General features: G+C 30.6%; 1 protein-coding gene across 1 annotated transcript; it reads right to left on the bottom strand.

Moving 5' to 3' along the window:
• Positions 1-1,045: 1,045 nt before the first annotated feature.
• LOC118185939 (uncharacterized) lies at positions 1,046-11,463 on the bottom strand. The gene is made up of 3 exons (XM_035355914.2): positions 11,324-11,463; positions 7,486-7,586; positions 1,046-5,618 (listed from the first exon to the last, which is right to left on the bottom strand). Exons 1-3 carry the CDS (start codon positions 11,352-11,354, stop codon positions 4,692-4,694), a joined length of 1,059 nt encoding a protein of 352 aa, XP_035211805.1. The 5' UTR covers positions 11,355-11,463; the 3' UTR covers positions 1,046-4,691.
• Positions 11,464-13,762: the final 2,299 nt, after the last annotated feature.

Genomic DNA, 13,762 nt, shown 5'->3' with positions numbered 1-13,762 from the left:
AATGATTTTTCTGGTTTCTTTCTTCGAAACTTTTGTTATACTGTTTATTTTTTCACAGCAATTTTTGTTTTAGGTTCACGCAGAAGAAGATTACAACTTAGTTATTAACTAAAATTTACAAAAAAATAATTTTACTGTATTGCAGTTTTAATGGACTTTAATTCATAATTTTAATTAAATTAATTTTCTATTTGGCACTTTCATTTAAATTATTTCAAGAACTGCCAGTCATGCAGACATCTGAAACGAAAATATGGCAGTTGAAAATATTTCGGCTGCTACTTGAAAAAGGCCAAAGAATTTTCAACAGTTCTTAATTTTATTATATTATTTTAAAGAGTTGTTTTATTTTTGTTTTAAGTTTTGTTGAATGTACTTTCTATTAGTCTATTAAACCCGATTTTTTGATTTAATTCATCATTTAATTATTACCTCATGATGATTTAATTAATTTCGCAGTATACTAAGTGATTTTACTAATTTATCGTCATAATTTGAAATTTCTAAACTTTTGTTTATATATATGCATACGTAGTCGAACTTCATTAAGATGAAATTTAAAGGTATAGTAGGAAAATTTTGAGAATCTGTCTTATCAACACAAGTTAGGCTTAATTTCGAATTCCACATTTTCAGCATTTAGCTCGATCATGAAAGTATGAAAAATGCAAATTTGTATACGTAAATATAATTATTATTTATTTAAGATTACGAAACTACTGCTGAACAAAAATATAGTCGGAATATTGTTTGCCATTAATGTATAGCTTATGTAATATGTAATTTTAAACAAATCTTTTAAAATCCAAACAGTGGGAGAAAAATTAAAAATATAAAAAATATTGAAAACTCGGAAAGGCTAAAAATTTGTACTATAGAGTTAAAAACAGTTTGAAAACTTCATTATTCTCATGAGATTAGAAATGTTTCAACTCAAATTCTTTTACATGCAAAATACTTTTAAAAAATCGAAAAATAAGAGCATTTTTGTGAGATTATCAAACAAACCACATTTTTAAGCAAGTTTTATTAAAAATAATATATTATTTACAATATTTAAAACTTTCAGAATACAAATATATTTTTCTATATACAATATACTCATTTTCCTAATGAAAATATTATAAAACAAAACATTTCAAATTTAACATATTTCTCCTTAAAATTATACTGTATTCATTGCAAAATTAATATTATATTAAAAAATCTTATATTAAAAGAATAATTTACAGATAAAAATTCGTTACATACAAAATGATTGAAAATGATGCTATTTTTTAGATATTTATAAAGATTATTACACATTATTGTTATTTTAGAGAATATTATAAATTAGTTTCTTTGTATATTTGTAAACCATTATATTTCTTGCGAACTGTAGACTATAAATGGCGCTAAAACGTCTTTATAGCTAATACACTTTTGTACGTTAATATCCCTTACAAGCTAATGGTGCTAATACACTTTTATACGCTAATAAACATTAGTGGTTTTCTCTGGTAATGTTCTGGTGTAGATTTCGAGTGTAGTGTATTAGGTAGCAACGTATATGCCTCCTTTTTATTTATGCCAAATAAAGGAGTATGCATTTAAGTTACTTTCTCGAGAAGCTCAACAATCAAGAACCGAGTAAGATTTTCTCTTTATTTTTTAAATGAATATTAACAAATGAATTTTTGTTTTAATAACAGTCCATTTCCTTATTCTAGATAACAAGGGCATATTACAAAGAAGCTAGAGTTCGAAATATTCCATTCTTATATTTATATAACATTTTCTTATTCCAGAGTCTCAGTACATAAAATACTAAAATATTTAAATATGTTCAATTAATTCATCGCAAACTACATTGTATCGTACACGCCTTGCAGTGATGCATCAAATAAAAACAAACACTAAACAGGAAAACTAACTATACGTTCTTTCCCTATTTAATGTTTCCTGCTAATTTTTTAAAATTTTGATAAAAATGATATAAATAAATAAATTTGACAATGTAGCGATAATCTATCCTTTTTGAAGTATCATTGAAAGTTGAAACGAGTTGTCTAAAAAAATAGTTTAAGAACAAAACAACTAAAAATGTGCAGCTTTTTGAAATAAATATTATAAAACGTAAGTTGATTTAATTAATTACCAAAATTTAAGCTTTATAATTATTAAAATGCTTTCAGACCACTGCATTATATTCCTGAATAAATATGATACATTTGGACAAGGTCGTAAGTACCACAAGGGCACTCGGAGGCCCCTAGCTTAGGGGGACTCTAAAGAAGAGGGGAAAATATATCGATTTTTTGTACTGAAAATTTAGTTTAAGGTATTGAAAAATTAAATTTCCCTAACTTTATTTATATTTTTCCTTTTCAAGCCAAGAATTTAATTATCTAATTAGAAATTCAATTTATCTTTAATTAAATAAAAAATATACCTGAGAATGAGGGATGACTAATCAGATTATGTCAACCTTGCAACCAGATGGCACCATTATAAAGGCCAGTTAAATGTAATGATTGTGGGCTAATAATTTAGAACGTTAGGTATAAAGAGACTATAAAATAATTAATGAATTTCCTTCTTTAACAGTTAGAAAACAGAGACTTTTGCAATCCAAATGTAAAAATAGATTATACTGAATAATTTGCTAATAAGTCTTATTCCACACTAGGCTTTAGGAAGACAAATAATTTTGGCTAGAATATTCTTTTTGATTAAAAAGGATTAAACAGGAATCAAAAATGATATATAATAGCACATATCAATGACAAATTCATCGAAAAACATTTTCTTCTATTAAAGCATATAAAGCTACTTTAATTATTAAGAAAATGCTCAATAATAACTAAAGAGAAGTGGTTAAGTTTGAAAGGAACAATTAAGAGGGGGCCCAGTCATCTATTGCCCCAAATCTGCCAAGAGCAGAAATAAATACTCATTTCATTGAGCCATTTTTAATTATCAGTTCATTTAATGTCACCTTACATTGCAAGAATACTGCAATGTAATAACACGTTTTGAGAAAGTGACAATAAATCTCGGCAGATTATTGACTTAATATTTAAAGGCAATTCTCGCATCATTTTTAAGCCTATAAGGCTATATATTTCAGTTATTCGCTGGTTCTAAGCTTTGTAGTCTACTAGCTATCATTATGCATGTCAGTATAAGCAAGTATAAACTTTCACGACGCCTTAACTTAAATCCACCAGTTTTTGTTACGTTAAAAGGTAGTGTGACGAATATAGTAAACGCGACCACATTGAAAAAATATATTATCCACAGCAAATTTCAAAAGTATTGCAGAAAACCTGTAGTTCTTCATTAGTAATAACTTCGGCTATGAAAATCTACAACATTTACATTTTTTGCAATTGACATACTCTAAATAACTTGAAATCGTTGATAACTAAATTTATGAGTAAGGTTGGGCAAGTCGTACCACCTCTTAAGTCGTACGTTTTAAATAATTAGGCGCAATATCATGCCAACTGTGCCTTTTCCGGCAATACGATTTTTTTTCACACCGTCAACATATTTTCTTTCACACCGTGTTCTTCTTCCTATAATATCTATGAAGAAATGATTCAGTGCCTAAAATGTAAAGGATGGACACACGACTTATGTGGAGTTGACAAGAAAATGAAACAATATCGTTGTGACCATTGTTGTAATTAATTTTATAAATAAATTAATTGAGAAAAAGTTTTATTATATTTGTTCAATTTTAATCGCAGTTCAATTTAAGCTATAGGTGGTATTACTTAGAATACTGATTGTCTAAGTCGTTTTAATTTTGTGTTCGTGAATTTTATTAATTTTATCCAAGAGAGTACATTGTATGGTGTTTTGTTGTAATAAATATCTGTAACGACAATACGAAAAACTATTACCACACAGGATTCTCATATTTTTCATAGCTTCTACGATTTTTAAATGTTTTTTCTTAGAAGATACGACTTACGTAACTTTACCCTATATTAATAAAATAAGAGAATTGAAAAAGAAGTTTAAAAGCTTTGCTTTCTCAATTAAATACACATGAAAAGGCACTGCTCTTAAACATATTGTTCCTAAAACCAAATACCTACAAAAAGATTCACCCAAAAAGGATTTATTTTATAATACTTAAAACTCACTTATCACTAAAACAATTTAGTGTCCCAGTGATTAAAAATTGCACTTGAAATTCCATATTTTCATTTAAAACATTTCAGAGTAAGATTTGTTTTTCAAATAGCTTAATAACGAAATAAGAAGTTATTTCCTTGCATAAAAATATGACATGTTTCTTTTGCGCCTCCAATATGTTTTAGCAAAAGTGCATAGGTGCATTTAGTAATGTGTAGTTTTTCTCATATGACGAAATAAAAATTAGAAGTATAATGACATTCATAAATTTCGTTCAATTTTACTCATCTGTAGAAGAAAAGCGATGATTGTTTTCAAACCTTCAAAATTAAAAACAAATATTGAATTTTACTTAACCCAATACCATGACCCAGCATGAAATGAAAATGTGTATTTCACATGTAATGCATTTAAGAAATTTCCGTTCTCTATCACATCATTTTTGTGAGATTTCATGAGCTAAAAATGCAAATTTAAAATTTGGAGAACTGGAAATAATAAAATTAATCCTTCAGACAAAATAACATATCACATGTCTATCTCAATTTGTATGCTTAAATTTTTTATCCTAGAGTTATCACTTTTCCCCCTCCTCCTCCATAATGAGGTGCTGGCGCAACTCCCTTCCCTATTCCAACTCCCACTCCTTTACCAAGTTCTACACCAAAGAAGACTTTGCCATTTAAATTCAGTATAGGTCTCGGTATACCTTGAAGAAGAAGTCTAAGGAAACCCAAAGGATCAAGCTTAATGGCTACTGTTGGCACAGGGATATGAACATTTTTATTATATCCGTTATAACCCACTGGTTCAGAAATGTAGTGTTCTCCTGAATAACCTCCGCCATATCCTCCAGCATGTGAATTATCGTAACCATGAGCTTCGTAATCGTATATTCCTTGCCTATCGGCTTTAGATGCAGTTTTATCGTCAGTTGGCTTGCTGCTTTGCTGAAGCTGAGTATAAGTTACCTGAGAATCAGTACTGGATTCCTTTTCTTGAGGATAATCGAGTTTCTTGTTAATATCGGTTGTTTGCTGAGGTTGTTGATAAGAAAGATTTCCATCATCATTGCTTGCTTTCTGTTGAGAACTACTGAATTTAATGCTAGAGCTTGTACTGGTGGATTGTGGCTGTTGGTAGGCAAGGCTGGATGTTAAAGGAGTTTGTTGTTGGTAAGCGAAATTAGGATTATTGTTGGCTGTTACAGATGTTTGCTGCTGTTGATAAATCAAGTTACTTGTTGGTAAACTTCGAATTAAAGCAGGTACTTGTTGCTGCGTATTTACATAATTTTGAGGCATGTACTGCTGTGAATACCCAAGATTGGTTTGCTGTCTGTTAATGGCTTGGAGAGCAGCTAACAATTGTTGATTTCTGTTTTCGTTATTAACAGTGTTTACATTTGTAGTTCTTACACCTGTAGCTGGAAACAATCCAGAGCGTTTCATGAACTGAAGAAGCTCATTAGTACTGGCAGTTTCCCTATCCTGTGAAATAAAATGCAGATGTAAATTAAGCATTGCAGACAATCATTGAAGTACTGAATAACAACAAGAAAGAAAAATAAATAATAATGGTTTACCTGAGTTTTACAGTATTAAAATATATCATCTGTAATTAATAAAATTAATCTCTACTTTAGCTTACCCTACAGAGTTCTATTTGTACAGAATTTAAATCTCTGTCCTTCAGACTGACAAGCGAGCTATTGTTCTTGTCTGAATCAAAATGATAATGTCCTACAAAGGTTAAAACAATCTCTTTTATTAATTCCTGAATTTTAATAGTAGGCTCTGCTTGTGTTATAGAACGAAACTTCGCCAGTTGGGAGGTATTAGAATGACATAAACTGCAATTCAAATCTAAGTAACCTAGTCGGAGACTATATAAAGGGACATACTTAAGCTGGATTTCATACTTAAGCTTTATTATATAATTAAGCTGGATAAGTAATTAATAGCATGTTTTTACGTTGGAAAGCAAAATGGCTAAAGCCAAAATAAATTTGGCAGAGCTGGCTGTAAGACGGGAAATGCAAAGCGAAATTTCCAGAAGCCTTAACTCTACAACATTTAAACCCTCGGCTTAAACATCCTACAACTAATTTACATTCTGATGAGGACTACAGGAAAAAAGTTATAGTAGAATTTCAAATCATAATAATTGGGTAATTAATATACAGGGTGATCAAAAAGTCAGTATAAATTTGAAAACTTAATAAATCACGGAATAATGTAGATAGAGAGGTAAAAATTGACACACATACTTAGAATGACATGGGTTTTATTAGAAAAGCAATAATTAGAAAAGCAATAATCTGATCAGAAAAGCAATAATTAGCATAACAAATTAAGACAAAGCAAAGATGATGTTCTTTACAGGAAATGCTCACTATGTTCACCACCATTCGTCAACAATAGCTGTAGTCGAGGAATAATGTTGTGAACAGCACTGTAAAGCATGTCCGGAGTTATGGTGAGGCATTGGTGTCGGATGTTGCTTTTCAGCATCCCTAGAGATGTCGGTCGATCACGATACACTTGCGACTTCAGGTAACCCCAAAGCCAATAATCGCACGGACTGAGGTCTGGGGACCTAGGAGGCCAAGCATGACGAAAGTGGCTGCTGAGCTCACGATCATCACCAAACGACGCGCGCAAGAGATTTTTCACGCGTCTAGCAATATGGGGTGGAGCGCCATCCTGCATAAAAATCGTACGTTCCAGCAGGTGTTTATCAGCCAGGCTGGGGACGATGCGATTCTGTAACTTATCGGCGTACCTCTCACCCTCACGGTAGCAGTTACAAAACCAGAATCACGCATTTCCTCGAAGAAAAAAGGCCCGATAACCCCATGTCATTCCCCATGTCATAAAACCCCATGTCATTCTAAGTATGTGTGTCAATTTTTACTTCTCTATCTACATTATTCTGTGATTTATTAAGTTTTCAAATTTATACTGACTTTTTAATTACCCGGTAAAATCTTACAATTCCTTTTTTTTTCTAGGAAACGCTTCATAACGTTTTTCATTTTGTAAATTACTGTAAATTATATTCTATTTCATGTAAATTCTGCTTTTTTATTATTATCGCTGCATTGTATTATAGAAGCGCTTCCCGAAAAGACTGTCATATCTCAGTTTGAATTAGAAGCTCTTTTTAATGACTATTTCTTAAGGGTTTTCTGAATAAGAAATTGTGATATTATTTTTTGGAATTTTAGGAGTGAACTTTGGGGAATTTTAGGAGGATTTTTAGGAAGAGGAATTTTAAGAGGATCTTTTTAGGAGTGAAAAATCGTGATATTATTTTTTCAAGAAGCAAACCAGGTAGAAGAAAGTACACATATACCTGTCTTTCTGTATTTAAGTCAGAACCATCCTCTTTAACACCAGATGCAAAAAATTGTTCTAAATCAGTAGATTCAGCTTTAGCATGGACAAAAACGATTGCTGAAAATAAATTAAAATTATGTCAGTAATTGTTAATTAGAATTACAGATATCAAATGTATTTTAACTGTTTATGTACAAAAAGATTTGATAATTTTTTAAATAAGCAAACATTTGCCTTGTTAATTTTTAGTCTCTTACGTTCCTGACTCTAGCTTTCATCTTAAATCTAATTATTGAAATAATTGCATTACATGTATCGATGCTTTTGAAGACATTAGTTTACAAGATCATCATCATCATCATAAGGGCACAGCCCTGACCCTCCTAGACAGCACAAGCCGGCCCATATGATCAAAACGTGGAGTCTACAGGGTATATCTAAAACATTTACTTGTAAGGATTATGTTAATTTTATTAACAGTTAAATTTTAAGTTAAAGTTTCTTTCCTCTCAAATTCTTAACTTCAACTTACTACTTCCGGCCAGAACGTAGTTTTGGAATTTTTCTGAATACTTAATGAGGAGGAGCGGTATTTAAACCGCGATGTTACTTACAGAGTTAGAGAGAATCCGAGTTTCTAATTTACGCTCGTCTGCCTTTTGGCTACTCTCTCTCTCTCTGAAAGCTGTTATTACGCTCGGCCGTACTCAGACCCTTGATAAGCTTCGTAGTCAAATAGAGTTAAGGGGCCAACTCGATTAGAATCTTGATAGCTTCGGCTATATTTCTTTAGTTAATCTTAGTTTTAGTTTAATTTTTAGTCTCTTAAGTTTAAGCCCAAGTGTCGGCTGTGATTGTACACTCCAAGACGGAGTTTTGTTAAATCTTATTGGAATAATAAAGGGTTAGTTACCCTTCCATCTTGTTGTTTCTTGTTCGAACTTAAGCGATTATTCGCTAACTAGTTCTTAAGATTTGTCACTTTCTACAGTAACTGAGAAATACACCAGTGAGAATCTTACATACTAATAGATATACAGTGGTACGTTGATATGCGTCATGAATCCGTTCCAAATCCTTGGACATATACCAAACGAGCATTTCCGATTAGAAATAAAGGGAAAAAATTTATATTTTTATAGCAAAAATCACATAATTAATAGTATAACATTGTTTAATACTAAAGTACAAATGCAGTGAATGAAACATACACTGTACCCAAATGAAGCACTTCATATGATACTGTACATAAATGTTTTACTGGTACCATGATCAAAGGGAATTTTTTAAAATGCTAAATAACAACTTTATAACAATCAGCTTTGCAACAATTCTTTTTCCACTGGTGATCCTACAAATTTCTTCGTAGCTTCAGATGCGACTTCATAGTTTCGTAGTTACGAGTTTCCTTTCATATCTGAACATTTTTCTGTAGTAATGCAAAATTTCTCATGACGAAATAAAATGCTAAAAGCTCTAATAAGGCTACCGAAATGAGCGGGAGAGAAGGTATCATTTCAACAGCTGAAGTGACAAGCCAAGTAATTACCCTAAATTCTGTGAACTCAAGTATAACATTTCTCAGTAATTATAATTAAAATCATGTAGTATATAATTGCGCATGTATTGGTTCAAGGATCGTAGTCAAAGCGTAAAAAAGACAACTTCCGTTTCCGGTTATATATTCCTGTGAAAGAGTACCAGCTACGAATATTATAATACATTATTAAATTTTGTAATGTAAGAATTTATTAACATATGTAATTCTACGCTTTGAAGACTTTAACCGCAAGATTTTAGGTGGGATGAAATAGGAATACCTTCAATACTCTGGTGTTAAATCTCCATGGAAAGAAATTCCTCAAATTAATGTATTTTAATAGTTTGTGAAATGGGATACCAGATAGAAGTGGATTCGCTATTATTCCCTATACTTTCCTCATATATTACCTGTTTATTAATTAATCAAAGAAGCTAACAAAATGTAATTTTAGTTACAAACTGGTGAGCATCTAATGGTAATTAATTATGTCATTATTGATAAGTAGCATTTTGCTGAATTGTATCCGAGAGTCTTTTACCATTCTCGTTGTATTATTCACAAATTGCAGAGAAAGACTTCCCGAACAACAATTTCTGCGTTCTTCTGCTCTTAAATCATAAGCATTCAGACCTTATCCGCTATCTTCTAGGTAATACCTAGCTCTACTAACAACCATAATAACCGAGCTGTAGTCATAATATTAAAGTTGTTAACTAATAAATGATTTGTGGTCCAATCAATGAAATATTAATTTTTGCTTCACTTTGTTTTAGTTTGGTTAATCCGTTCAAAAGGATTTTACGGCTCGGCAGCTAGTGGAGCAGTTTTTCAAGCTTATTCACCAATACACTCTCCAGTTTATTTTATATGTTGAATAATTATATTTAACATCTCAAAAGTCTTCTTATTTAAAATTTCAGTAATTTTGGTTCAAATACTAGTTTTACAAAATGAAAAACAGAAACTGTTTAAATCCCATAAAATACTTGAAAGATATTTTATTGGGTATAAATACGAATTAACAGTAGTTTAAAAGTTCAGAACAGTTATAAAATCAAAGGTATAATATTACTACCAACAAGCGAAGATTTTCCCAAAATTTCTTAATTACAATCAACATGATTAAAACTAATTAATTACAATCCCCATTAAAACTAATTAATTACAATCCATATAAGTCCATCTATTTGAAGAGTTTCAAATATTTCGCATAATAGTTTAAACGAAAATTAAATGCAAAATAATTAAATCTAAAAATTAAATCTCACAAAATTAAATCTTAATTTTCTCGTTTGCAGCGTGATACGCAAATCGTGATTATTGGTTAAAAGATTAACAAGTAGATTTAATAGCTAATGAATTTAAATTTTGTTTGCAGTAAAGAGAAAATGTAACTTCAAAAATCTATGGAAGGAAATGCTAAGTAGCGTTTAGTTCTGCAATAACCTGACATTAAAAAAAATTACTTTTCCATTAAAATGCTTGATTCACAAAGATTTGGGAAATGGATTGGGATTTTGATAATTTACAAAAATGTACAGACACTTTATTTTATTTTTCTCCAGGTAATTTTTCGGAATCGAGAATTGGTTTTATTTAAACCTGAGAAAATCTGAAAGACATTTTTATAGTTTAAAATTCTCTAGAATAGTAGTATCATATTAAATTGCATGCGGATCGAATACATTACCTGAAACTTTCAGAAACATCTGATGGTCAGAATTTCTTTTAAAATTTTATTAACAAAATAAAAAATACTTTAAATAAACTTTAAGATTTTGCTTACTAAATAGTTCTCAAAACATACATAAACAATAAAAGGGGGAAAATAAAATGTATGGTTATTTTCTACCCGAAATCTAAAGTTTGTTACCATAACATATTTTGTTGTTTACGCTTCGTGATTCAAATATTTTACAGCTAAATATTAATTGCTTAGACTTAAATTTCTTCCAAGTAATTCTAACATACTTCATTAATCATTAAATAATTAAATTAAATTTAAATTAAAAATAAACAAATTGTGAAATAGTTTTCAGAGAATCTTTATCAAGCCGGACAAAATTTGAGGATAAATAATGATAATACCTTGTCTCTCACATTTATTTAATTTTTCTCCGAAAGTTAAAAAGTTAAACTGTTGAAAGTTAAAAAGTTTCTCCAGAACAACTTTTTAACTTTCGTAAACTTTCATTAACAACTTTTAATTTTAAATGTTTATGAAAATTCTATTTTCATAAACATTTAAAATTTAAAAGTTGAAATTGCATTAAATTCCTTCATAATTTTGCGAGACCAGAAAAGTACTTACCCACCACAAGCACAATCCTGAAAATCCACATACTGTAGGAGTTACGGAAGTATGGAGAGGAACTTATAAAAAATATTAGAAAATTCTGTTGTCATCCGCTCAGTGGAGATGTGAAAAGGAACTGTCACTGGCTGAAAGTGGGGAAAGTGTTTTCGTTGAGTCTCGACACGCCATAGTGATCTTAAATAAGCTGTACTCGGTCATTATGGTCACGTGGTGGTTTCTGTATGTAAGAATTACACTTCGGGGTTAAAAAAAAACGTGTTGGTCATTTCGGAATGTGGGCTTCATGGATACGCCCGGTGTTTTGTTTTTCGGATAGATAGTAATTTTTTTTGTTCTGAAGCACGTTAAATTTACGTAACTTTCTTGACATCTCGACAATGTCGAGATGAGAAATAACTCTGAAAGCGTGCTGTATGACTCGAGTGATGTAATATTCTCAATTTTCTTGAGTTCATTGGTCCATTAATAATTTTCTTTAAGCATGCAAGTATTCGATTAAGTGCATAATAGATGCAAAGAATGTACTTTGTCGTCGTTCTTTACCATATTAGTTGTTACGTTAACAGTTTCAACATTTTTCTCCCCGGATCATCTAATAACTTAACACGAATTTCCTAAATTATAAATTCTTTCATAATATTTGCTGTATTCTCGTGTGTCTAAGCCGCACCTGTAGTATTAATCATTTAATTTTTTTCAAAGGTAAACCGGGGTAGTCTATCTACTATCTACAATATTTTTTTAGCCCGAAGGGCGTTAGCTCAGAAGGGCTATTAATTTCGTTTTGCCATTTTGCGTTGCTTGATTATAAATGTCGGTTCACTTTTCAAATTGTTGCCACCAAATACTATCGCCCTGTATTATATTTAAAGAAATTAAATAATGAAGAGTCTGCATAAATGTATTTATGTTTCTTGCATTGTGAAAAAACAAGGGTACCTAGAAATATCAGATTTTGAGTAACGTACATCTAGGCCCGAATATAGGCATAGGGAAGCCTGAATTTGGAATTTGAAATTTGTTTTATTATCGATTTCATATTTTGTAAAAACTTAAACGAATTTTTGATTAAAAAACTCAAGGGTTTCAAAGCGAGCCAAGCCAACGTTTTACAGAAAAACATTTTTATCTCTAGCGCGCGAGACTGTGTGTCGGAAAGTCTAAAGATATGCTCAATTTAAAATTATTTTGCGATATTGCTGTTGAAATGAATTTTATTGTTTAAGTGCGAAGAACATGATATTTAATAAATAATGATGATGCTGTATGCTGTTACTAAGCTAGTATTAACCCCTCTTTTGAGAATTAATCCCTAAGGCGTTGGTCGTAATGCGATAACTACGCAAAAGCGTTGCCAATATGACTAAAAACGGAGACTGTCGAAAGTAATGTTCATCCCAAAGCAATGGATTTTATGCTCAATTTATGCTCTGCTATGTTGTTGCTGCTGTTACACGCGTTGCTGTTGAAAGAATATTGTTGTTGTGTTGCCACAAGTTTCTGTATAATTAGTACTAATCATTCGCGTATATAAGCCACATTTCCGATTTTCATGTGCTTTTTTGTGAAGAAAAAGTGTAGCTTATGTACGAGAGAATACAGTATTTCAGATACGTAACGGCCAAAAGCATCTGCAAAATCATAACTTAAAGGAAATAATTCGTTAATTGCATGTACCCGAAAAACATGTTTTAAAATACAATGGTTCTTCAGTGTATGCCATTAATCCGTTCCAGATCTTTGAATGGATACTCTGCACAAAAAAAGGGGGAGGGAAGCAATTCTATATCTCCCGTTCTAACAGTTTAATTGAAGAAATTTAACTTGCCTTTATCTTGTCTAGAAACCACGACTTAAAATATATATTACATTTATATATATATAAAATTACTCTAACATAGATACCAAAATCGGGATTTTTTTAAAATGACACGAAATATTTTTCTATGTTTCGATTGTACGACTCAAATTATGCCATAGTGCCAAGTTTTGTAAAAACCGCAGGGAGGGTTAAAACATTAACTCTTAAAATTTTAGCTCCTGAGTGTTAATTGAATCATGAATATATTTTCAAATATCTCTTTTTTATTAAACTTATTTCATTCCTTCTTTCACAGTTCAAAATTTAAGTTCAGTCCAAATAAAATTTGCGATATTTTCTGATTTCATTTTAAAGTTTGTATTTTTTACTAATGAGTATAAATTTTATCAAAAAAGATGTTTCAATTATAAAACTTTTATCATCACTTTAAAATAGATATATTTCTAGGCATACTTATAAAAAATAGAGTATTTTATTCAAAATTTTCCAAGATATACGCAAATTTACATAATGGCGCGTTTTGAACCTTGCCATATTGGTTAAAAGGCCAAATATAGTTTAATAATTCCAAGTGAACTATTCTTGGCGCAAACTAAAAAATGCGCCAAGAT

The sequence above is a fragment of the Stegodyphus dumicola genome, chromosome 12, assembly GCF_044657685.1.
Source record: "Stegodyphus dumicola isolate Sdum_Otavi_A_Nest chromosome 12, ASM4465768v1".
NCBI lineage: Eukaryota > Metazoa > Arthropoda > Arachnida > Araneae > Eresidae > Stegodyphus > Stegodyphus dumicola.
This window is presented reverse-complemented; position numbering and strand designations above follow the sequence as displayed.

Coding starts and splice junctions, on each gene's coding strand:
- LOC118185939 (XM_035355914.2), bottom strand. CDS start 11,354: ATGTGGATTTTCAGGATTGTGCTTGTGGTGG. Junction 7,587..11,323: donor CAGGATTGTGCTTGTGGTGG/GTAAGTACTTTT, acceptor ATTTATTTTCAG/CAATCGTTTTTGTCCATGCT. Junction 5,619..7,485: donor ACTTAAATACAGAAAGACAG/GTATATGTGTAC, acceptor TTTATTTCACAG/GATAGGGAAACTGCCAGTAC.